Here is a 26,481-nt window from a genome sequence, read left to right as displayed (position 1 = left end):
TGCGATCACTGACAGTGGCGACACGCGGGTCCGACGTATACTAATGGACCGCGGCCGATTTAAAGGCTACCACCTAGCAAGTGTGGTGTCTGGCAGTGACACCACATTCCTCCCCCGCAAATTGGCGAACGGCTGTGTCATAAGGCTTCCGCCCGCCGTGTGGAGGACCCCATGTTGACGTATGCGACGAGGTGGGGAGCCTAACAACAGGCGAGGCTGTGCCACCCGCACCCGGCCATTCGGTCCGAGGGGAGCTAGGAAACGCCTGAAAACCTAGTCCAGGGTGCACGCCAACATGCGGTGTATGCGCCCGTAGAGAGACAGGAGGGGCCGAAGGGTCGACCTCCATCGCGTCGGGGTACCCCGACGGGCCAAGACGCCATCTGGTCCGGAGCGGGCAAGAGTTCCATGTCGGAGGACAGCTGGTCACGGGAAGCGATCGACGGCGCGTGACCCAGGGAGGCGCTTGGCAGTTGCAGCGACGCGTCCACTGCGGGCGCCGCCGGCAGGAGAACAGGCGGCGGCGGCGGCGGCGGAGCGTCGCCATGGGGCAAAATGGAAGGCAGCGTCGGTAACACCTGGGGATGAGGCGAGCCAGTAGATGGGTCCCCAGGGCGCTGACCGGACGGCACCGTCGCTGAAAGGAGACGGGGAGCGGCAGAACCCGTGCGACGACAGAGGCGCAGCTGATTGAGATGCCGACGCCCCTCACCAGAGGCCCCCAAAACCAGATACATAGCGCGGCCGAGGCAGCGAAGAATGCACCCTGCGAGCCTACGCCGTGAACCTCGATAGTTGCGATAATATACAACGTCACCTGGCGCAAAAGCAAGTGGCTGCCGCTGCACAGTAACCTGATACGGCGGATGTAGCAAAGACATCAAGGTCTATGAGGACGACCGTGGAGCAACTCAGCCGTCGAGCGACCATCTCGGGGCTGAGAGCGATACGAAGACAAAAAGAGCAATAACGCGTCCTCCCGAGCATGCAACTCTTTCACCTTCAACATCTGACTTGGAAGTCCCGTCCAATCGTTCAGCGGCACCGTTTGACTGAGGCGAAAACGGCGCGGATGTCAGATGTTGAATACTATTGGCTGACTGAAATTCTGCGCACATGAATTGTGGGCCATTGTCGGAAACAATAGTCTGTGGAAGACCTTCAATACAAAAGGTAGCAGACAACGCTTGGATGGTGGCAGATGACGTCGTGGAAGACATCCGGACAACAAAAGGAAAATTACTGAATGAATCAACCACAACCAACCATCGAGCATTCCAGAATGGACCAGCAAAATCAATGTGTAAGCGTTGCCAAGGGGAAGTGGCCTTTGGCCATGCAAAGAATTTCCGCGGTGGTGCGGAGTGTTGTTCGGCACACGCCATGCAAGAAGAACACAAATTCGTAATCGCAGCATCGATTCCGAACCAAGTACGGTGCTGACGAGCAAGTTGTTTCGTGCGCACTATACCCCAATGTCCTCGGTGGAGAAGCCGTAAGACAGAGGACTGTAACGATCGTGGGACCACGACCCTGGACTGATCATTATCAGAACGCAACAGCAAAACACCTCGTCGTACAAAAAGTCTCACCTTGTGTGCAAAAAATCGGCGAACCAACGGATCCTCGATACGTGACTTTGACAAGGGCCATTGCGTAGCAACAAAACGCAGAACGGTAGCAAGGACAGGGTCAGCAGCTGTGGCAGTAGCTACACGACGAAAATCAATCGGAAACGATTCGACCACGTCATCGGTTTCCGAATCAATGAACATGCATGCAAGTTCGGAAGAATCGAATGCTCTATCCTCAGCAACAGGCAAACGGGACAACGCTTCGGCGTTTCCGTGCCTAGCAGTGGACCGATACAAGATATCGTAGCGGTACTGCGAGAGGAAAATAGACCAGCGAATGAATTTCTGCGCTGTACGTGGAGGTACAGGCTTGTTCGGATGAAAAAGCGATGGCAAAGGTTTGTGGTCTGTGATGATGGTAAAGTGACGACCATACAAGAAATCATGAAACTTAGTAACACCAAACACTAGAGCCAATGCTTCTTTCTCGATCTGAGAATAATTTCTTCGCGCAGACGAGAGCAACTTGGACGCAAAGGCAATAGGGCGATCGAGCGAACCATCTTTGTGCGCAAGCACAGCACCGATCCCGAAATCTGATGCATCTACCATCAACAAAAGGGGTTTATGGGGAGTATTTGAAAGCAACGCCGATTTCAACTGGCGAAAGACGCGTTCGCATTCCGTCGTCCAGACAAACGGAACACCTTTACGGCGTAAGCGATGAAGCGGAGCTGAAATGGAAGAGGCGTTGCGCACATAGTTCTTATAGTAATTCATTTTTCCCAGCACACTCTGTAGCTGCTTCAAATTCTGCGGCGAAGGCAAGTCTTGTATGGCACGGAGGTGTTCTGGACTGGGATGTATGCCTTGGGCATTGATTACATGTCCCTGATAGGGTAAGTCACGAGCAAAAAACACACATTTGTCCTTCCGCAAGCGAAGACCATTTTGTCGCAAGACCTGAAATAATATTCGGAGATTGGCTAAATGTTCTTCTTCCGTCTTTCCGGAGATCACGATATCGTCCAGATAGTTTGCAGCAGTAGGGACCGACGCACAAACAGTTCGCAGATATTGCTGAAACAATGCAGGGGCGGATGCACACCCGAACGGCAGTCTTTTGAATCGGTACAAACCAAGATGCGTGTTAACCACTGGTATTTGCAAGTATGCATCTGCTAGGTCCAACCTCGAAAAGTATTTACCCGGGCACAGTTTGTAAAAAAGATCTTCTGGGCGAGGTAAAGGAAAAGTTGCAATAACTAGTTGTGGATTCACCGTTGCCTTGAAGTCCACACAAAGTCTCAATTTTCCGGAAGGTTTTGGCAAAATTACTAAGGGTGGGGCCCAGAGAGAAGCCTGCACACGTTCAATCACACCTTATGATTCCAAATCGTGTAATGTTTTTGCGACCTCATCACGCAATGCGTGGGGAACATTGCGCGCTCTGAAAATTTCGGTTGCACGTTTACTTTCAGTTCCAAATGTGCTTTATAGTTCTTAGCGCAACCAAGGCCCGGTGCAAAAATGTCTGCAAATTCTTCACATAGACGAGAAACACTGGCTGAAGGCACAGTCTGGTTCACTGATAGGACCTGATTGACTATAGACAAGTTAAACAACTGAAATAAATCTAAACCGAACAAGTTTACTGCAGAAGAAGAACGAAGTACCTAAAATTACACAAGTTTTGTATGTCCCTTGTATGTTGCAAGAAGGCTGCACTGTCCTAACACGGGGATATTCTGACCGGAATAGCTAGTTAACTTAACATTTGTGGCACGCAAGGGAGGTGTGCCCAGTTGTTTGTCTGTGTCTTGATTGATTAGTGAAACTGCAGCTCCGGTATCGAGCTGGAATGGGACCACGTTGCCATTAATGTCCAAGTCTACAAGAAGTTAATTGTCCTGCTGACGACAAGAGCGACTGTCTCGTGCAACGTAAATAGACACTGGTACAGAATCACTTGCTAATTGACGTGATTTCCGGCGACGTCGACGCACACTTTTTGTGGGACGAACACAGTCACTGTTAGAGAGAGTGGCACTGGGCGGAGTGGAATGAACTACATGAATTTCCATGGGCGACGGTTCACGAGCCTGAGTATTCTTGGTTCGATTCCGATTCCGGCGCGAAGCAAAGGGCTCGGAATGGTTTTGAGTGTCTGATCTAAGCTTTTTCTGGCAAACACTCTGAACATGTCCTATTTTATTACAGAAAAAGCAAATAGCTTGGCGTGACGGGCAATTCTCACGCGAATGTCTAGTAGCACACCGCGGGCATGACTTTAGCACTGCATTTGCTCGCTGGCGCGGCAAACGTAGCGGAGAGTGTGCGGCAGCTGCACGGACGAGCGCGAGGGCTGTTAATGTTCCGTGCAGCTCGCCCGGCGGGCCGGTTAATGTGACACACGGCTGGCGAAGTTTCAAATGATTCCTGAGCAAAGTCAAGAGTGTCTTTCCTATCCAATATGTCGATCACTTGTTGAAGGGAGGGATTGACTAGTTTCAAAATCTGTTCCCTTATACGAACATCAGAAACGTTCTGTGCAATTGCATCACGCACCATAGTATCTGAATAAGGGAGTCCACATTCACACTCAAAAGCACAATCCCTAGAAAGGCCTTGCAAAGTTGCAACCCACTCCCGATTAGTTTGACCGGCCGTACGTTTGGTACGAAAGAACGTATACCGTTTGGCAACTACATTGACTGATTTTTTGAAATATGCATCTAATGTTGACAAAATTTCGTCGTAGGACAGAGTTGCTATGTCGCGTCAGGGAAATAATTTCACTATCACTCGGTACGTGTGCACCACAACGGATGATAACAAAAAAGGCTGCCGCTCTTTACGTTGAATTCTGTAGGCGGCGAGATGGAATCCAAATTGGCGTGACCACTCCGTCCAGCTTTCCAGTGCCGCATCAAAAGGACGAAAAGGTGGTGCAACTGCATGTTGTGGCTGCGGTAGCAGTGGAGCGGTGGCGGCCGCATCGTTTTGTATTGCACGTTGACCCTGGACGAGCTGTCCAAGAGCATCCAATAACGCCTGCGTCTGCTGATTCTGCAAGCGATAAAATTCGGACAGTACATCTGGAGATTGTGGCGAAGCCACGACACAATGAAATCAGTCTATCAACAAACACAAAATCCCATTCTCGTCGCCAATGTAGTGTTGGCAGAAGAGCCAACACCGTGTTGCTAGAGGAGCCGAAATGCACGCGTTTAATTACACGCAGACTGGCGTCAGGTCTGGAACAATTAAAGGAGTTGAGTCTAATAAGAAAAGAACGTAGTTCTGGGAATACTTAACTTCAATCCATATTTGGAGCACATCGCTCTTGACTGTACATGCTTCAATATAAATATCAATTGAATACGGCGCCTTGCTAGGTCGTAGCAAATGACGTAGCTGAAGGCTATGCTAACTATCGTCTGGACAAATGAGAGCGTAATTTGTCAGTGAACCACTGCTATGAACGTCGGCTGTACAACTGGGCGAGTGCTAGTAAATCTCTCTTGACCTGCCGTGTGGCGGCGCTCGGTCTGCGATCACTGACAGTGGCGACACGCGGGTCCGACGTATACTAATGGACCGCGGCCGATTTAAAGGCTACCACCTAGCAAGTGTGGTGTCTGGCAGTAACACCACACCTTTTTGTTTTAAAGACTTTCTCAATAATAAATTTTTAAGTCTGGCAGTTTCTTAAAAAAAAAAAAATTTCAAAAACAATTTCCAATAGCTGACAAATTTTCTTTATGAAAAGGAGATTGCAGGGTATGACGTTAACAACTTCGCAATAATAAGATTTTAAACTCATCATATATATATAACAATTCCTTAAAAAACCCTATAAGTAGCTAGTTTGTACTAAATTTAAAATAGTTGTTACAAGATAAATGTGAATAAGCTAGCACACAAACCTTCACATTAAAGGCACTTCTCAAAAAAAATTTTCCTTAGCTCGGTGAGTGACTGACACGTCTAAAGGGGTTCAGACCTGAGTAGTCGGAATAGTTATTGGTGGTCTACAGGGCCACAGCAGATCAGCCCCAAAACTTAAATTACAAGCCACCATCTCCCCGAGCTACCCAAAACCTGAAGACGTAGCAAGGACGTTGCCTGTACAGACTCTGAACCACAGAGACACACGACACCGACCCTAAATCACCCAATCAAGGTGGGAATGAAACGACCCGACCAAGAAGCAATTCCCGCAGGCAGGCAAACGAAAACTGTGGTGGGAAGACCCCAAAAACCCACTGGCGAAGACATTCATACACTTCACTAGAACTTGAAACACCCTATATACCTCTGTTACACAAAAACAGTACTCAACGTGTCACACTCCACCACAGCTCCGGGTACACGTTGCACTTCCTTATGTTCGTCAGAGCCAACCGCTGCCAGTGGTTTCAACGGCCGATAAGAAGACATACGGTCCCACGCGCTGATCTCCTGCACCACGGCTTCTAAATATCATAAGCCACGTACATGCGGGTAAGGCAGATTTAGCCCCTGACAGCCAAGAGGTCGGCCAAAGCACGCGGCGAGTGGTTGACGACCCCCAACAGCAGGGCCCCGCTCGCGCCACCACCTCTCTCGGTCACCGCCCAGCACGAGCTCCCCGATCGTCACTCGACCGTACACTTGCTCCACCTCCCGCCAGAGGGCGGTAGCGATCCAAACAGAGCGCCAAACCGAAAGCGCCACGCAAACACTAGACGCGAAGCGAAAGCACTCCGCCTGGCGCGCTTTTCGAAGAGCCGGACACATTGTCTAGTCACATTAACGTGACCACTTGTCAAATGTCTGAATAATAACATTTTGCAGCAGGGACTGCTGCGAGACGTGCAGGGAGAGAATCAGTGAGTTTCTGGAAGGTACTGAAGAAAAATGTGGAGTCATGCCGATTCCACGCTCGAAGGTTCAGGATCCATAGCGCGAGCAGCCCAGTGCAGGTTGTCCCACAAATTCTGTATTTGATTGAAATCGGGGAGTTAGGTGGGTGTGGGAGTAGGCTAAATTCATCTTTGTACTCTTTGAACCACGAACATGCAGTGCGACCCATGTGACATTATGCATTGTCCTGCTGGAAAAACAAACTGTATGTAGGGGACGACGTGGTCACCAAGGATAGATGCATACTTGTGTTGATCCAATGTACCTTCCAGAATGGCGAGATCACCCACGAAATGAGACGAAATCATTTCCCAGACCATAACGTTCCCCCTCTGGCCTGGTCCTTTTGCTTTAAGACGTCTCACGCTGTACACGCCAGCGGCCATCTGTCTGATGCAGCATAAATGATGATTTATCTGGAAAGTCCATCTATCACCACTCGGTGAACGCTGAAATTGCGGTAATAGCGTACAAACACCAGACTTCGTCGCCGACAAACAGCGGTCTTTATGGGTGCATGAAACAGGCGCCTCCTGCAGAGGCTCATACGCAGCAACAATCGCTGAAAGGTCGTTGAGGAGACACTGTTGATAGCCCCTTGGTCCATGTAGGTGGTCACTTTCTCAACAGCTGCACGTAGGATCATACAATGTAAGCTTTCACGGCCGGTATTGTCTTCACTTAAACCTTCCGGGCTGATAGGCCGTGGTCGAAGTATAAAACTCTCTCCTGACGTTTCGTCTCCGACTGCGGGAGACATCCTCGGAGGTAAAGCGGTGAACTGCAGTCGGAGACGAAACGTCAGGAGAGAGTTTTATACTTCGACCACGGCTTATCAGCCCGGAAGGTTTAAGTGAAGTGGCACGTCTGTTAGTTCGTAATCTACACAGCCGTTGTTGACCCCTGTCATCTATGGTACATGGTGCACCATAGATAAGCCGGCGCCCGTTTTGGACAGCGCCATTTAGCAATTCACGGTATAATTAAACCACGGCGGCGCGCTAATAGTTTACAGACTTAGTCATTCTCAATGGAGAGAAGTTTTCTAAAGTAAGAGTGATTTCAAGTGTGCTGCAGTGGAGTGTTGTAGGACCGTTGCTATTCACAATATATATAAATGACCTTGTGGATAACATCGGGAGTTCACTGAGGCTTTTTGCGGATGATGCTGTAGTATATTGTACTGAAATGCAGGAGGATCTGCAACGAATTGACGAATGATGCAGGGAATGGCAATTGAATCTCAATGTAGACAAGTTTAATGTGCTGCGAATACATAGAAAGAAAGATCTGCTAACATTTAGCTACAATATAGCAGATCAGCAACTGGAAGCAGTTAATTCCATAAATTACCTGGGAGTAGGCATTAGGAGTGATTTAAAATGGAATAACCATATAAAATTAATCGTCGGTAAAGCAAATGCCAGACTGAGATTCATCGGAAGAATCCTAAGGAAATGCAGCCCGAAAATAAAGGAAGTAGGTTACAGTACGTTTGTTCGCTCACTGCATGAATACTGCTCACCGGTGTGGGATCCGTACCAGATAGGGTTGATAGAAGAGATAGAGAAGATCCAACGGAGAGCAGCGCGCTTTGTTACAGGATCATTAGTAATCGCGAAAGCGTTACGAGATGACAGATAAACTCCAGTGGAAGACTCTGCAAGAGAGACGCTGAGTAGCTCGGTATGGGTTTCTGTTGAAGTTTCGAGAACATCACCGAGTCAAGCAGTATATTATTCCCTCCTATGCATATTTTGCGAAGAGACCATGAGGATAAAATCACAAATCAGAGCCCACACAGAGGGTTACCGACAATCTTTCTTTCCACAGAAAATACGAGACTCGAAGGGAGAACCGATAGAGATACTCAAGGTACTCTCCGCCACACGCCGTCAGGTGGCTTGCGGAGTATGGATGTAGATGTAGATGTAGATTGGACGCCAGCTAAATCACTTCGTTTCCGCATTATCACAATGACTCGACTGTTATCTACCTCCATCCGGTATGCTTTATATACCTCCCCTGCATGTGCTCGATCGTGTTGAAAGATGCTGTGTGGAGTGGTTATTGCACGAACATAGGTGGTGGTCACAATGTGACTGGACCGTGTATGCACTTGTAATGTACCTTAGGAATCCGTAACTTACGTTGCGGAACTACTCACACAATTCCCTGTTTTGTGTGCGACTGTAGAGCACTTCAAGCGAATTACCTATGGAAAGACGATAGCCTGTAACTTGTAGAGAAATTGAGACTGAAGTGGCACGCGTAAAGATCATACGCAAATAATTGACAACCAGATACACAGGAGAAAGGAAATGAAGGAACTTTACCGAAAGCCAGAAATATAGAGGAATACGGTTTAACTAATGCGTTTCCTTTGCTCTGAAAGGATTGCCGTTTTAGAGACTGACTGACGGTTAGGGGACTCCACCGAACTACGAGCATCTAAGGTACTTGAATTAAGGCTTACAGACATTCTCATAATAAACGAGTGGCCATGTTATAGGCGCCCACCTTTCGTGAGAGCTCATGAATGCAGGGAGACATCTGAACCAGTTTTCTACGGTTTTACAAGAAAATCCGCCTCGTACGTCGCAAGGAAACGACCAGACAGCAGTGGGAAGCGCCACAACAGGTGACAGCGTGAGAACGACTCGTAAGATGCCACACTATGTGATCAAAAGTATCCGGACACCTGGCTGGAAATGACTTACAAGTTCATGGCGCCCTCTATCGGTAATGCTGGAATTCAGTATGGTGTTGGACGACCCTTAGCCTTGATGACAGCTTGTACTCTCGCAGGCATACGTTCAATCAGGTGGCTGAAGGTTTCTTGGGGAATAGCAGCCCATTCTTCACGGAGTGCTGTACTGAGGAGAGGTATCGATGTCTGTCGCTAAAGCCTGGCACGAAGAAGGTGTTCCAAAACATCCCAAAGGTGTTCTATAGGATTTAGGTTAGGACTCTGTGGCAGGCCAGTCAATTACAATTTTGTGGACTGGCAAGACAGCCAATCCACTATGACAGGTAGCCGAAAGGCACGCGTTTAAGCTCACGCAGGCTGGCGTGAGGTCTGGAAAATGACAAGGAATTGAGACTAGCAAAAAAGGTACGTAGCTTCTGGAATACTTAACTTTAATCCATAATTGGTGAACATCGGTCTGACGGTACATGCATCACAAGATAAATAGCAAATGATAATGGCGCCTTGCTAGGTCGTAGCAAATGACGTAGCTGAAGGCTATGCTAACTGTCGTCTCGGCAAATGAGAGCGTAAATTGTCAGTGAACCATCGCTAGCAAAGTCGGCTGTACAACTGGGGCGAGTGCTAGGAAGTGTCTCTAGACTTGCCGTGTGGCGGCGCTCGGTCTGCAATCACTGATAGTGGCGACACGAGGGTCCGACGTATACTACCGGACCGCGGTCGATTTAAAGGCTACCACCTAGCAAGTGTGGTGTCTGGCGGTGACACCACATACAAGAATGTTATAGTCGTGTAACCACTCCGCCTCAGGCCGTGCATTATGAACATGTTCTCGATCGTGTTGAAAGATGCAATCGCCATCCCCGAATAGCTCTTCAACAGTGTGAAGCAATTAGACCTGTGCTGTGATAGTGCCACGCAAAACAACAGGTGGTGCAAGCGCCCCCCCCCCCCCCCATTAAAAAAAAGGCCACACCATAACACCACACCCTGCCGAAATTCATCACTCCGCACACCGTTTTTCCGCTGTTCAATCGTCCAATGTTTACTTACCTTGCACCGATCGATGCGTCGTTTGGCATTTAGCGGTGTGATGTGTGGCTTATGAGCAGCTGCTCGACCATGAAATCCAAGATTTTTCACCTCCCACCTGTCATAGTACTTGTAGTGGATCCTGATGCAGTTTGGAATTTCTGTGTGATGGTCTGTATAATGTCTGCCTATTACACATTACGACAATCTTCAATTGGATGCGGTCTCTGTCAGTCAACAGACGAGCTCTACCTGTACGCTTTTGTGCTATACATGACCCTTCACGCTTCCACTTTACTGTCGCATCGGAAACAGTGGACCTAGCAATGTTTAGGAGTATGGAAATCGAGCGTAAAGACGTATGACACAACCGACACCCACTCACCTGACCACGTTCGAAGTCTGTGAGTTCCGCGGAGCGCCCCATTCTGCTCTGTCATGATGTCTAATGACCAATCAGGTCGCTGATATGGATTACCTGGCAGCAGATGTCAGCACAATGCACCTAATATGAAATCCATATGTTTCTGGGGGTGTCCGAATACGTTTCATCACATAGTGTATGTTATACGCCTGCCGCCATCCACGGAGTATTCAGAAAAGGCTGGGAAGTTTGACAACCTGTACGAAGAATGACAGGACTGGTTACCCTCTGTGAATCGATGACTGGATGGGATCGCAAATTCGCTCCCCCCCCCCCCCCCAAATGATGATAACGATATGATGGGAAGTTCAGCATCCTGAAACATACTGGAGGAGAATGAACACAGCTGCCGAGCATCGGAGGAGAATGAGGACTCAGTGGTATCTTTTCGTCAGATGGATCAATTAGTGAGTCGGAGTAGCTGGATGAATCGATCAGGCCGAGCATTCTGAAATCTTTCGGATATCGTTTAGATTCAACCTATGGAACTCTACTTGAGGAAGATTAGAAACTAATTTTTATGTGATTGGGGAGTCACAGGTCATTTCCTCTGAGTGACAGTATATGTGGTGGGTGGTGGTGGTTAGTGTTTAACGTCCCGTCGACAACGAGGTCATTAGAGACGGAGCGCAAGCTCGGGTTAGGGAAGGATTGGGAAGGAAATCGGCCGTGCCCTTTCAAAGGAGCCATCCCGGCATTTGCCTGAAACGATTTAGGGAAATCACGGCAAACCTAAATCAGGATGGCCGGAGACGGGATTGAACCGTCGTCCTCCCGAATGCGAGTCCAGTGTGCTAACCACTGCGCCACCTCGCTCGGTGACAGTACATGCATTTCTGCCTACTGCCAAAGTGAGCCATATGAATACCTAATTATATTCGTATTAGAATTTTCCACATGTTTTCTTCGTGTCTAACAAACGGTTAAGAAAGAATAACAGACAGAGTACTGACACCACTGCGAAATTAGATCATATTACACTGAGGCGACCAAAGTCATGGGAAACACCCTAATACTGCGTCGGACCTCCTTTTGGTTCTGCGTAGTACAGCAGTTCGATGTGGCATGGATTCAACAACTCGATGGAAGTCCCATGCAGAAATAGAATTGCGAAAGTGTTGCCGGTGTAGGACTTTGTGCGTGAACTGACTTCTCGAATATGTCCCCTTTATGTTCAATAGGATTCACGTCGGGCGATCTGGGTGGCCAAATCATTCGCTCGAACTGTCCAGACTGTTCTACAAACCAGTCGAAAACAATGACGTCCCAGTGACTTGGTGTATTGTTGTCTATCAAAATTCTATCGTTGTTTGGGAACATGAAGAGTATAAAAGGCTACAAATGGTTTCCAAGTAGCAGAACATAACTATTTCCGTGTAAATACAGCCCACAGCATTATGGAGCGACCACCAGCTTGCACAGTGCCTAGTTGTCAACTCGCGATCGAGCGAGATGGCTTAGTGGTAAGCACTAAGGACTTGCTTCCGGAGGATGACATTTGAAACCCGCTTCCGCCCACCACGATTAAGCTCTTCCTTGATTTTCCTAAAACGCTGCAGACAAATCTATGCTCTTGTTTGTGCTTGGTGGTATACTGCAGCTTGAAGAACACCAGCCGCTAATTAAACACATGATGCCCCGCCCACCGTCTGCGGCATTACGTAATGGATAGCCAATCACGTAAGTTGCATTTCTACCCCTTAAGAAAGTAATGTGGTAGTTAGTGTAAGTCATTTTTACCATTTATTGGATTTATAAAACACGTTAAAATCTTATAGCTTATAAAATATAGTGTAAAAATGTAATTACTGCTACCTAAACAGTGTGGCCCTCTATGTGCTGTTATCGATCAACGCAAAGATGATGGCAAGGACGCCAGTTTAGTAACCATGGCTACCTACTCGTCTTACTAGGGCCAAAGATGACACAAGGATGCCACTCTAGTAACCATGGGTACCTACTCGTCTTACTAGGGCCAAAGAGACCACCTGTGGAAAAAGCGTCCTGCTCACTCTCACGTTGCCAGGAAGACCCAACGAAGGTCCATCAGTACATGATATGACTAAGTGATATGCACATGAGTTCCTGTTATCATTAATACTTTAATTGAAAGACATCTCGTCAAAATGACGTCAAAAATGTTACCTCTGATATGCGATATCAGTGTTGGAATGTTACAGAAATTTTATAAAGTAGGAACTATATTTCCGTTACCGCCGTTGGTCTGCATAGGATGCTACGTGATGGCTATCATGAGAATAAAATTAATGACATTGTGCCAATAAAGAACAGATAAAACCACTGTCTGGATGAGTAGCGACGTCACGATAACCCTACCTTCGCCGTAACGATTCCTTTTAAATAGATTTTTATTACAGAATTATTGTCGACTGTGTTTGTACACTACTGTTTACCACATTTGTTTGTATTTTGTATTTTATTATATCACATGGACCGACATTAAGTAGACGAATGTGCCTATGTTCTTCAACATGTTTGGTACCACATTATCAAGCTTTATATTTTTTGTGCTATATTTACATATGAGCGTTGTTATAAAATATATAATATATTACGCAGGGTTAGTTTGTAACCGGAACTGAAGAACACCTTTTCTGTATACACTGACGGAAAACAGAATCGTAGCACCAAAAAATAATTAATGTAGAGCAATGGAATTTCGGGAGTAGATTTGCCTAGGTAACATATCCATGTGATTAACATTGCAAGTTCACAGGTTAATGTAAGAGCGAGATAAGCCATTGAAAATGTGAAATGCTGGTGCATTAATAACCGATGTAACCGCCAAAATGTTGAGTGCAAGCATAGAGACGTGCATGCATAGTGTTGTGCAGGTATCGGTTGTAAGTTTGTGGAATGGCGTTCCATACGTGTTACACCTGGTCGGTCAATACAGGAACAGTTTATACTGTTTGTGGAGGCAGTTGGAATTGTCGACCGATGATATCCCACATGTGCTCGATTATTGTAGACAGATCTGGTGATCGAGCAGACCAAGGCGACATGTCATCACACTATAGACCATGTTGTTACAACATCAGTATGAATACGAGAGAAATCTTTTGGAAAACACCTTCTGTACATGAACGGCAACACAACAGGTCGACTCACTTGACTGTCGACCAGTTTGCCACTAGGGTGCGTGGGATAACCCACGAGAGTACTCATGTCGTCATAGGAAATCGCACCCCAGGCCATATAGGACCAGTGTATACAGCACGCAGACAAGTTAACTGTAGGCCCTAAGCTAGCCTCCTTCTAACCTATACCTGGGCAGCACAGGCATCGTGGCAGAACCAGATTTCAACAGACTTCCGGCCTACCATCCAAAGAGCTCTCGCTTGACACCACTGAAGTCGCAGATGGCGGTATTTTGTGGTCAATGGAATGTACGCTGCAAGGCGTCTGCTGTTCTTGCAATGGCCGATTTGTACCAGTTCGTTGTGTCACTATGGTGTCAACTACTGCTCAAATTTCAGATGCAGATGCAGTACGATGCGACAGAGCCATACGCCGAACACGATGATCTTCTCTCTCGGTAGTGCCACGTGGTCGTCCGGAGTCCAGTATTTTCGTGACCGTACTTTCATGTGACCACAGCTGCGAGCAGTCATGTACAGTGGCAAAATTCCTGCCAAGTTTTTCTGAAAGATCGCAGAAGGAAGATACATCTTCTGGTAGCCGTATTTCACGCTCTCTTTCAAACTCAGTGAGGTGTTGATAATGCCGTGTTGTCGCCTTAAAGGTATTCTTGGCTGACATCAGCTCATCATGTACAATCTCAAAGACAATTAACTGTCACGACTGTTACACCACTATTCAAGAAAGGAAATAGGAGTAACCCATTGAATTACAGACCCACATCACTGACCTCAATTTGCAGTAGGATTATGGAGCATATACTGCACTCGAACATTGTGGATGACTTATTGATACATAACCGTCACGGATTCAGAAAATTTCGTTCTTGTGCAATGCAGCTAGCTCTTTATTCCCATGAAGTAATGAGTGCTGTCGACGAGGGATCTCAGATCGACTCCATATTCCGAGATTTCCAGAAGGCTTTTGATACCGTTACTCACAAGCGACTATTAATAAAATTTTTTGCATATGGAGTATCGTCTCAGTTGTGTCACTGGATTCGTGATTTCCTCTCAGAGAGGTCACAGTTCGTAGTGATGGACGGTAAATCATCGAGTAGAACAGATGTGATACCTGGCGTTCCGCAAGGTACTTTCATAGGCCCTCTGCTGTTCCTGATTTATATAAATGATCTAGGTGATTATCTGAGCATCCCTCTTAGATTGTCTGCAGATGACGCTTTAATTTACCGTCTAGTAAAATCATCAGACGATCAATTCCAATTATAAAATGATCTAGAGAGAATTTATGTGTGGTGCGAAAAGTGGCAATTAGCACTAAACAAAGAAAAGTGCGAGGTCATCCACTTGGGTACTAAAAGAAATCCGATAAATTTTGGGTATACGATAAATCACACAAATCTAAGGGCTGTCAATTCGACTAAATACCTAGGAATTACAATTACGAGCAACTTAAACTGGATAGACTACATAGATAATATTGTGGGGAAGGCGAAAAAATACTGCGCTTTGTTGGCAGAACACTTAGAAGATGCGACAAACTCACTAAAGAGACAGCCTACATTACACTTGTTCGTCCTCTGCTGGAACATTGCTGCGCGTTATGGGATCCTTACCAGGTAGGACTGAGGGAGGACATCGAAAAAGTGCAAAGAAGGGCAGCTCGTTTCGAGTTATTACGCAACAGGGGTGAGAGTGTCACTGATATGATACGCAGGTTGGGGTGGCAGTCACTGAAACAATGGCGGTTTTCTTTGCGGCGAGATCTATTTACGAAATTTCAATCACCAACTCTCTCTTCTGAATGGATAAATATTTTGTTGATATCCACCCACGTAGGGACAAATGATCATCATAATAAAATAAGAGAAATCAGAGCTCGAACAGAAAGATTTAGATGTTACTTTTTCCCTCGCGCCATTCGAGAGTGGGATGGTAGAGAAGTAGTATGAAAATAGTTCGACGATCCCTTTGCCAGGCACTGAAGTGTGAATTTCAGAGTAGCGATGTAGATGTATTTAAAGCAAACCTGATTTGGTTCTTAATAGTGGTTCTACTAGCGCCAACCTCATGCGACTGGTGCTAAATATTAACAGACATCATCTTTTAGATGTATAAACTACCCTACCAAGCATCATTTATGTCGCACAACTTCTTCTTGGTGTTGCAAATTTTTTCCATCCTTGTACACACACACACACACACACACACACACACACACTCACACACAGGTACATACACACATACATATAGGTACATCCAGTGCATTATTTCTAAAAAAAAGTGGTTCTGTTTCACTGACTCTTTCTTTCATCAGAGGTATCTGTACGGCGTACATTTGCCTACTGTCGCAAATCAAGCACTGGGTACATCTACTTTTATATCTTGGAGTACAAATTATTACTGTCAGTCAAAGTTTGCTATGATTAGCAGCTGCAACAGATGGATTTTTACTTCGCTCCTTTGAACCACAGTTACATGTCCTCACATCCGACGACGGCCGAAAGGGTATGTACTACAGGAGACAGTATTTTTACGGGCTAGCGTGGTGCGCATCATATTGTTAATTTCTACAAGATACGAGATGGAGATATGATTTAGCAGGACGTCAACGGTAGCAGACAACATAAAACCTGTTTGTCCGCAGCTGTGATATGGAAGATGGACGAATCGGTGGGGCGAGTGGTGGCAGCCCTGGAGCAGCGGGAAATGCTCGACAACTCCATAATTGTCTTTATTTCCGACAACGGAGGTGCGACTACTATGAACTGGGGATCCAACTACCCGTTGAGAGGGGTAAGTCCAACTGGTGTTGCACAACCAAATTTTTGTGTAATTTGAGCGATTACAAGAAAGTGAACAACGAAAATCTAATTAAAGATATGTAATCTCAATGTCCTGTTGATGAGATTTCCTCTTCTCACTGGTGGAACAGAACTGTGAAATATATTTGACAAGTTAAATTAGTACAGAATACAAAACTAGACAATTAATGAGTACTTCGTAAGTATACGCTGGGAAAGTACAAGATTTATGACAACTTGTTATCATTTCTTCGGTGACAAATGTACTCTTATTGAAAGCATTGGCTCTGTCCTGCTAAGATGTCCGTTGTGCTGGTGTTAGCTTTCAAAACTACCTTTCTCGTGTACTTTGCCGAGCCCTTCTCCCTTTCTTTATTAATGTCATCTTAATTTTCATCATTCGCAACACGATACAGATTCTTCCACTTTCCTAGCTGTGCAAGTACGTTCATGTTACTGTCACTTATGGTTTGTTTCAGGCGTAGGATTGGGAAACTTATTCTTCCATTTTTCCACGTTCGACCAATGTATGACTCCAACTACATCGCTTCACTCGAAGCCCTTGTGCAAGAAACCGTAACATGTCAGCGAAAATTCAGTTTTTGAGATACTTTTCGCTGCGTTGAGTTCGAGTAATCCTAATTCCTAGGTGGGAAAACCCTGTTTTAATCTCTACGTGGCTTTTTTTTCGTGTTTATTATTAAAGTTCATTGTTTTATTTATATTTATGTTTAGTGCATCTATAGTAAATCTACAAATAATTATAGAATATGTATACCTTTCTTCAATCAGATCGATTGACTTACACCGCCTGTGATACGGAAGTAACACGATTCCTTTAAGTGGATGTTGTGGGTTTCCAACTTCTGCCTTACAATATTAAAATAACGGTTATTATCTACAACTTATTATAACAATAAATAGAAGTTGCTGCGCAAGCGTTTAAAATCTACGGTTATTGTATTACCGTGCCAAAACGTCTTTAAAGAAGATAGAAGTCGTTGTTGTGATGTGGAAACGCAGTGATTTATCTGTCCTCCGTTAGGGCATGATCATGGACTTTCAGACCAAGGGCGGAAGCGTTTCCGAAGCAGCTAAATTTGTAAACTGTTCGTGTGTCCCCATGGATAAAGTATAAAACGCCACCATCCAAAATAGGTACTGAGGCAACTGTGGTGCACCACGGGCCATAGATGACATGGGTGATCGACGGCTGGGGAGATGTGCGGGGGCGAATAGACGAACAACTTCAGAGCAACTAACAACGCAGATGGACCAGGGGCTATGAGCAGCGCGTCTTGAACGACCGTTCAGCGAACGTTACAGTGTATGGGCCTCCGTAGCAGGCTCCAGGTTCATGTACCTATGATGTCTATTGTTCATCAGCGACGAAGGATGGAATTTGCACTCCAGTACCGCAACTGGATGACCACTAATGGAGACAGGTGGATTTGTAATGTGAGTCACGTTTTGCACGCTATCGGACAGATGGCAACTGGCATTTACCGTCCTGCAAAAATTGTCGGAAGGGCCGCGGCCGGAGGAGAGAGCTTTACGGTCTGGGGAATGTTTTTGTGGTATTATCTGGGTGATCTCGTGACTGTGGAAGGCGCGTATGCAGTCTGTCCGTGGGTACCATGTTCACTAATTCATACTGTCTGCTTTCTCCTCGGCACGGTGCCACCTACCAGCAGGACAATGCAATGTTGCACAGAGCTCGCTGTGTACATACTAGGTTCTAAGAATGCCAGGATGAGTTTGCTGTATTCCCGTGCCCACTAAACTACCCGGATTTAAACCCAGTCAATAATCTGTGAGACCACCTCAATCGGACTGTTCACGCCATAGACCTTCAGTGGAGAAACCTTGAAAGACAAAGTTAATAAAATAAGAGATCCTGGCGGGGGACGCCAGTTGAAATCCTTCTACTTACGTTTCAAATCTAGACATTAATAATATAATGCCAAGGTACTGTTAATCAGAACTCAGGGAGAAGTTGTGATCTAAATGACAATAGATGTACTCATCCTTAACATCACAAAACGACAAAAATGACTAAAGTAACGTCACACAAACACTTTTATTTGACAAACTCTTTAAATGACATATGGTGTATGGTGGACAAGGTGATCAGCTGGGGATCGACACATGACACTAACCGGAACACTAATAGCTTTATCTGACTTCATCCGGGTTATGGCACAAAACTACACCACCATCAAGTTCCTATATTTTATGGTTCCAAAAGAAAAATGTGGTTCAAAAGAACAGGGTGCTGAGAAGCATATATTGTAGCCCTACGCCGTAGCAGAAAATACCTTACCCTCCTGCGTTCGGCGACTGAACTCATGGACGGCCACAATCTGTTGTTAATGGCGAGCCCCCGGAAAATGCAAGTACGCGGTCTTACGTTCACTTAATTGGGAATGCAGGTACTTTGCTATGAGCCTCTGGAACCCTAGTAGATTCCAGTGTACAGGTGGACCCGTTTGCTGGTCTGCCAAACCAATTTGACTCCGTGCCATGACTATGCATGGCAGAATGTGTCAAATGTTTAGACAGCTGACTCAGGGCAAATAAATACACCCACGCATCACTCGTTGTGTGCATGATGCTAGCAGCAGTACCTCTGACGGTTCATAAGGTGACTGGCACAGGTTCTGAGTGGCACCCTAGCAAAGGACACGAGTCTCACTGTTTAGGCAGAGACCTCCCGTTCTTTTCTAGTGAAGCGCCATTGCAAGAGCGACCTCTCTTCTCTTTCTGAGTGGCCGTGCGGTTCTAGGCGCTGCAGTCTGGAACCGCGAGACCGCTACGGCCGCAGGTTCGAATCCAGCTTCGGGCATGGATGTTTGTGATGTCCTTAGGTTAGTTAGGTTTAACTGGTTCTAAGTTCTAGGGGACTAATGACCTCAGAAGTTGAGTCCCATAGTGCTCAGAGCCATTTGAACCATCTCTTTCTGACCGCTTGCTCCTCAGCTTGGTAGCAAAGCACATTTGCATCTTAGACTTCCGCCACTTTAACACAAGCCTATCACGAGCTGGTGCCCAGCATTCGAAGCTGGGAGAGTGGCTGTCACTCTGCATATACCGATTTGACCAATCAGAGACTTTAAAGTTAATTGGGAGAACAGGAAAAAAGATTCAGCTTTGCGGCCTCTTTCCCATGCGTTTGCTGTGTCTTTTGTTTACAACATGACCAGGATGGAACTGTTCAAATGTGTGTGAAATCGTATGGGACTTAACTGCTAAGGTCATCAGTCCCTAAGCTTACACACTATATAACCTAAATTATCCTAAGGACAAACACACACGCCCATGCCCGAGGGAGGACTCGAACCTCCGGCGGGAGCAGCCGCACAGTCCATGACTGCAGTGCCCAAGACCGCTCGGCTAATCCCGCGCGGCTCAGGGTGGAACTACATCCCTCCATAAAAGTGTGTTATCTCTCCTGTTGCGTCCATTTCAAAGTTTCCAAAGAATGGCCATAAACTCGCTAAAAGCCTCATGCTTTCATAAATATGTTTTGTGACAGGGTCTGGACGTCTGTACGCCGATGGCCATGTCCCACGGAAATTCACAGAACACTCACAGTGGTTTTGTCGGCTTCCTGCCTAACAAGGGCCCATCCTCTGCTTCATCGCCGGTCTACATTGCGCTGGCCATTGCAGTAGCGACTTCTCAGCCCTAGTCAGTCTACCTGGACGTGACTGCCTCCCACCCAGTGCCAACCAAAGTGGCTGCACTTTGAGACCGTGGAACTCGTCCATCCAGACATGCCTCCCCCAGGATCTGTGGGAAAGAAGGGCTTCCCTCAGCCCACCGTCGCCATGCACTTTTACTTTGAATTCAGGTAAAGCTTACTGTTATTCCTTCCCTAGGGCACACAAGTAAGAGCACTAACTACTGCCCATCATCATCACGATGTATGAAGTCAAAATTGAGATAAAGATCATTTTCCCTAAGAACATGAAGCAGCATAACACCGAATCAGGGGTGAGTGCCCTGCAGTCTCTCAACCTAGAGCAGTTGGCCACAGCACTGGAATCAGCATTGTTTCCTATCCCTGTAGGTACCATCCAGAAAGTCATTGACTCTCTTCCTGCACATCTGGGCTGCAAATGTTCGTTATTGAAGATTGAGATGGGCGATCACAATGAACCATGTTTGTGCGCTGCATTGCCGCTATTTGTGCATGGCAGAATACACACTTCTTGGTTGCTACCAGCAGACGAGCAAGCGCAGCTGCGCACTTCTTTACCCCCAGCGCAGAGAGCAGCAGACGGAGTACAAGCCAAGTGCCACAGGTGCCGCAACCTCGTATCTATCGAATCATCCATCTGTAGAGGCTGCGTCAGCTAGGGCAGTTACTGAATGCCGCCCAGCGGTCCTTCAGCCGTTCACCCGAAACGGCTCGGCCTCCACTGTTTCTGTTTTTCTGTTCATTATTGTGTAGAAGTATCTGAAAGCGATCTACGTTGAATGGGGGCAATGCTTTCTCAAGCTATCATCACTCTCTAGAAGTTGCATTGAATTATCGACTTGTGGATATTAAACACATTGTTGCTACCCTCACAATCGACCTCTGTTAAGAACCGGTGACTTTGGGACCTTACTGGAGGCACCTAGTCCGTAAGCCAAAAATGTGACGCTTCATATCGTTGATGATTTCTCGTAAAAACTGCGTCAGTCAGCGCACTCTACTGGTGGACGCTGAGGGTGGCTGGTCCGTCCACGAGCGTGTTAGCTGGTTCGTTCTGTCACCACTGGAGTAAGGAGCTAGGATTTCTGTCATCATTACTCATATTGCTAAAGGCCATCATACCGCCTTTCATTTAAGACGATTGTGTACGTTTTTTTCTCCCGGTATGAAGTTGTGACCACTAAAGACTTATTTTAGCCTTTTTATGACAAGCACGTGGGATTACGTTCTAAAACTAGTTTGTTTGTTGGGCGCAGTATCTTCCTTTGCCGCCTTTATTCCGTCTGCTAATTATCAAGTGACACTGGAGTTACAATTGGTGAAACTACGGTTTTGTAACCAGTGTCATGTACTGCACTCTTAACTCGTTTAGCCGCCAATTGCTAGTTCTACATGTATTCAGGCCCATATGAATATCATTACTTCCCGTGATCTTCCTTTAGGATTACTTACACCATCGGTCTTTTTGTAATCAGAATTACTTCATAATCTTTTAAGTAATTGTTACGTCAGTAACGAGTTCTCACGCTGCGGCCCCAGCTAATGGTTACATGTCCTGACATTAATATCTACACTTGGAAACCCACTATCTTTGCTGTCATTTTTCACCTTAATACAGAATTTCAGTAAAAATTGTAAATTCAGGATGTGGTATGTAGATGAGAATTCAATTGCATATGACAAAGCAAGAAAACATGTATGTTTTTTATCATTACCATTCACAACTGTGCGTGTTAGAGGAAGGAGAGGGACGGAATAAGCCACTTTACGTCATCACTTAACAGATTCAGTACAACGCGCGTGCGTATGTGGCTGTTTTGATGTTGCGATGGCGTGTCGATTTTCCACAGAATCATGTTTGGTGTTGAGTGGCTATTAGTTGACTGTCAGCACCTTCATCTTTCTGTCTCATGATTTCTTGTAGGGCTGCCCTGAGAAGCATATTCTTCCTTCCCTTAATCCCACATAATTCTTCTCCAGGTAAAATGGAGGTCGACATGCTGCTATGGACCACGTCCAAGGCAAATAGTCTGTGCCGTTATAGGCTCGCAGAGTCGTTGAGAATGTTATATTTGAAATCTGTGGGAAACACAGACGGAGGCTTAAGGCTTCAGGCATCAGGCCATAGGACAGACCATCATCAGGCCGTATGAAAGACAACCCGACACTCACTGTGAAACGAGGCTACCACAAATTGATACTATACAAGGGAAAGAATATAGGCATCCCACTCGAAGTCTGATAACTGTTTTGACAATAACTTGACATACTTCCAGAAGGTAAAGTCAGAAAACGTCATACAAAACATCATGGAAATCATGACACATACGAATCTCCTGAAAGGACGTGTGACTCTCAATTCACCTAAAAATTAACTTAAAATCTCAAGTAAGGCTCCACAGGTTGAACTCTGAATGATCTAAAGATTTATGAATGCTCCAACTCTAATTGATCTTCGAAAGATTTCTGAATCCTCCGATTGGTCGAAACATCCAACGCGGCGACTCAATAACTGATCCATCTGACGGATAGATGCCACTGTGTCCTCTTTCATCCTGAGGTCACCGCAGGTCGGCAGTTGTGTTCATTCTCCGGCAGTGTGTCTTTGTCACTGGTGGGATGAATATGCAGTCCCAAACAACCATCCGTCGACAGCGGCTGACCAATCCTGTCAGTCTTCGTAAACGGTCTCAAACTTATCATTTTCTGTTGAAAACCGCAGAGAGTTCCTTCAGGTGTCTTTCTGCATTCCCGAGTTGTCAACAAAGCATCAGGCCAAGAACAAACCTCAGATCCGTGGTGTTTGGAGGAGTCCGCCACTTAACAGTCAGTCTTTAAACGGGACAACGCTTTCAGAGCGAAGGAAACCCTTTAGTTAAATCATATTGTTACACTTTTCCGGCTTTCAGGAAAGTGTCGTCGTTTGCAGATGTAGCTGAATTTGAGCCCTTCGTCCTGAGCTTCTGGCTGTGAAATATTACTCTACAACCCTGTCTACTGATGTGCGAGTGTGTCGCTTTAGTTTCAATTTCTCTATCAATTATTGCATATCTTTCTTCCGCAAGTGGTTCACTTTATGTGTTCTACTATGCAGCTTGGCACTCTGATTAGGGAATTCTGGGAGCAGTCGCACACTGCAAGTTGTGGATTCCCAAGGTACAGCGCAGGTGAATATACACGGATGAGTCACACTGATGTGACAACCGCGTGTGTTAGACGTCAAAGCGCTGTAACCACTCACAGACAGCAGTTGGCAGTAGTAGTACTGTGGGTACATAAACAAGTATGTTGGGGGTACGCTGAAAATCGTTCCGTCTTTTTCGTAATGCGGAAACAGAGCGATTTAGCTGACGTTCAACTGGCCAAGGTTGGAAGGATTTCCGAAACGGCTAGTTTTGTAAACAGTTCAAGTGCCGCCGTAATTATAGTATATCGTGCATGTCGAAATGTTCAGGGAACGTTGCTAAAAAATGTAAATGTCATGTGACTAGAGCCTTCCTTCGGGTAGACAGGAGCGAGTCCTTCGATTTGACGCCAATTCGGTGACTTGCGATTCGATGTTGATGAAATGATGATGATTAGGATAACACAACACCCAGTCCCTGAGCGGAGAAAATCTCCGACCCAGCCGGGAATCGAACCCGATCACTTAGGATTGATATTCCGTCACACTGACCACTTTTGTTCCCTCATTTTGTTCGATATAGTTCGTTACGTTTGCTCGGGCGGACGTCACAAGACATCCGTTCAAGTTCCTGGACTCAGTTTTTTTTTATCACAGAGAGCGCGCAGCCCTCTGACCGAACACACTGAACTACCGTGCCAGCACCACTCAGCTACCGGGGACGGATAGGGAACGTTGCTGTTTAAGGGCTACCGCATCAGCCGCCTTGTTGATGTGCCAATGCTGACAACTGTTCATCGGGGACAAAGATTGGAATTTTCACGCCAATTCCCCCACTGAGTTTACATTGAGTGGTGGCAGATAGCCTTCTCTGATGACTCACGTTTTATGCACCATTGTAAAGATAGCCGTGGGAGTACGGCGTCAAATATCTGAAAGCAAACACCCTGCGACAATAGTCGTTAGGATCCAGGCCGGAGACTAGAACAATGTGGTGTGGAGAACGTTTTCCCTAGGTGATCTCGCCATTCTGGAACGCACAATGGATCAAGACAAGTATGCATCTATCCTTGGGGGCCGGGTGCACTCCTTCACGCAGCTTTTTTTTTCCTCGGTAGGTTGGCATCTACCAGCAAGACAAAGGAACATGTCACACATCACGCAGCGTACGTGCGTGGTTGGAAGAGCATCAGGATGAATCCGCCGTCCTGTTCTGACCATGAAACACGTCGGATAGAAATCCAGACGAGAATCTGTGTCACCACCTCGATCGGGCTGTTCGCGCCATGGATCCTCAACCGAGAATCCTAGTGCGGGTGGCCACGGCACTGGGGTTGGCATCCCTGTCGGTACTTCCCAGAATTTCAGAGACTCTTCTCTTGCATGCCTCGCAGCAGTCCGGCCTGCAAAAGTTGGTTATTCAGCTGGTCACATTTGATTAGACGGTGTAGTTTAGTTTGTATAGTTTATTTATTTACGCGTCCCATATAGCATGGCCATGATGAAAGCATCACAAATTTACACGTATTTCAATAAGCTCATTTCCATGGCGGAAGGTGGCTGCGATGCTCTGCATCACGTACTCGTAAGAATGGGCTGCTAGCTTTTACTAATGAAATAATTTTTTTTTAACTGGGTAGTGGCGTCCCTTCTTTAGGGCCTTTAACGATAACGGAACAACCACACATCGTACTACCGCTGAAGTTACCAGTACGATTGACGTCTGCACGTAATGAAAGACAAATACCTTAAATACACAATGTGACTCAAAGTATCCAGTCACTTGTCGGCGGTCATTGTTCACTTCCAGGACTGCCTGAACTCTGTTTTGGATACATGCAGTAAGTTGTCTGAATGTCTTTTGGGGAATGGCAGAACATTCTTTCTTAAGAGTCCCGAGTTCGAATCTCGGTCCGACAGACAGTTTTAATCTGCCAGGAAGTTTCGTTCTTTCTTAAGAACGGGAACCAGAGAAGGTAGTGACTTTGGACGCCGAGTTAAAAGGAACAAATGGTTCAAATGGCTCTGAGTTCTATGGGACTTCACTTCTAAGGTCATCAGTCCCCTAGAACAGAACTACTTAAAACTAAGGACATCACACACACCCATGCCCGAGGCATTATTCGAACCTGTGACCGTAGCGGTCGCGCGGTTCCAGACTAAAGCGCCTAGAACCGCTCGGCCACTCTGGTCGGCCTATGGAGAACAGTCGACGTCCTAGCTCACCCAGAAAGTTATCCACTGCGCTCAGTTCGGGAGTCAGAGCAGCATAATCCGTGTCAGGAATTTTACTGTCCGTTGTGACCGAGCGGTTCTAGGCTCTTCAGTCCGGAACCGCGCTGCTGCTTCGGTCGCAGATTCAAATCCTGCCTCGGGCATGGGTGTGTGTGATGTCCTTAGTTAGGTTTAAATAGTTCTAAGTGTAGGGGACTGATGAGCTCACATGTTAAGTCCAATACTAAGTACTTAGAGCCAATTTAACCAATCTTACTGTCCAGAAATCATTGCCTGGTACACGCTGGTCTATAACAGATTGCATTGCCATGCTGATAACAACCATCATTGTCTTCAAACTGTTCCTCCACGTTACGCAATACAGAATGCTGTGAAATGAGTTCATATTCTTCCGCATTTAGCAGTTTCTTAAGTGCGGAAAAGGGACCACAAGCTAACCACGGAAAAACATAACCGTACAGGAACTCCATGTCCTCTGTACACAACGAAAAATGGTAGGTAACGTTCCCAGTCGAAATCCAATCCCAAATGCTTTCATGGGATTGCTACAGAGGGCAGCGTGATTCACCACTCCAGGTCACTCGTTTCCAGTCGTACAGTGCCCAGTGATGTGGCTCTTTACGCCACCTCTACCGTTGCTCTGCACTGACTACAGAAATTTGTTTCTTAGGGAGTGGCCGCTCGGTTGTTGTACCCCAATATTTTTAACTCCCTATGGACAGCCATTGTGGTAGTTAGAAAGCCGGTAGCACTTCGGAATTAATGAGTGATTCCTTCCACTGATTCCGTGCAGCTGTTTAAAAGCATCCTCAGCAATCTTTAACGGTTCTTGTCCTTCAGTACAT

At 46.3% G+C, this 26,481-nt stretch overlaps 1 protein-coding gene across 1 annotated transcript in view; it reads left to right on the top strand.

Annotated features, from left to right (window-relative positions):
* LOC124607027 (arylsulfatase B-like) overlaps positions 1 to 26,481 on the top strand; it is a 100,014-nt gene that overhangs the window by 49,303 nt on the left and 24,230 nt on the right. Inside the window, exon 6 of the mRNA XM_047139192.1 lies at positions 16,418 to 16,566. Coding sequence (XP_046995148.1) covers positions 16,418 to 16,566 — 149 coding nt within the window. The remainder of the gene's footprint in view (positions 1 to 16,417; positions 16,567 to 26,481) is intronic.

The sequence above is a fragment of the Schistocerca americana genome, chromosome 3 (genome assembly GCF_021461395.2).
Source record: "Schistocerca americana isolate TAMUIC-IGC-003095 chromosome 3, iqSchAmer2.1, whole genome shotgun sequence".
NCBI lineage: Eukaryota > Metazoa > Arthropoda > Insecta > Orthoptera > Acrididae > Schistocerca > Schistocerca americana.
This window is presented reverse-complemented; position numbering and strand designations above follow the sequence as displayed.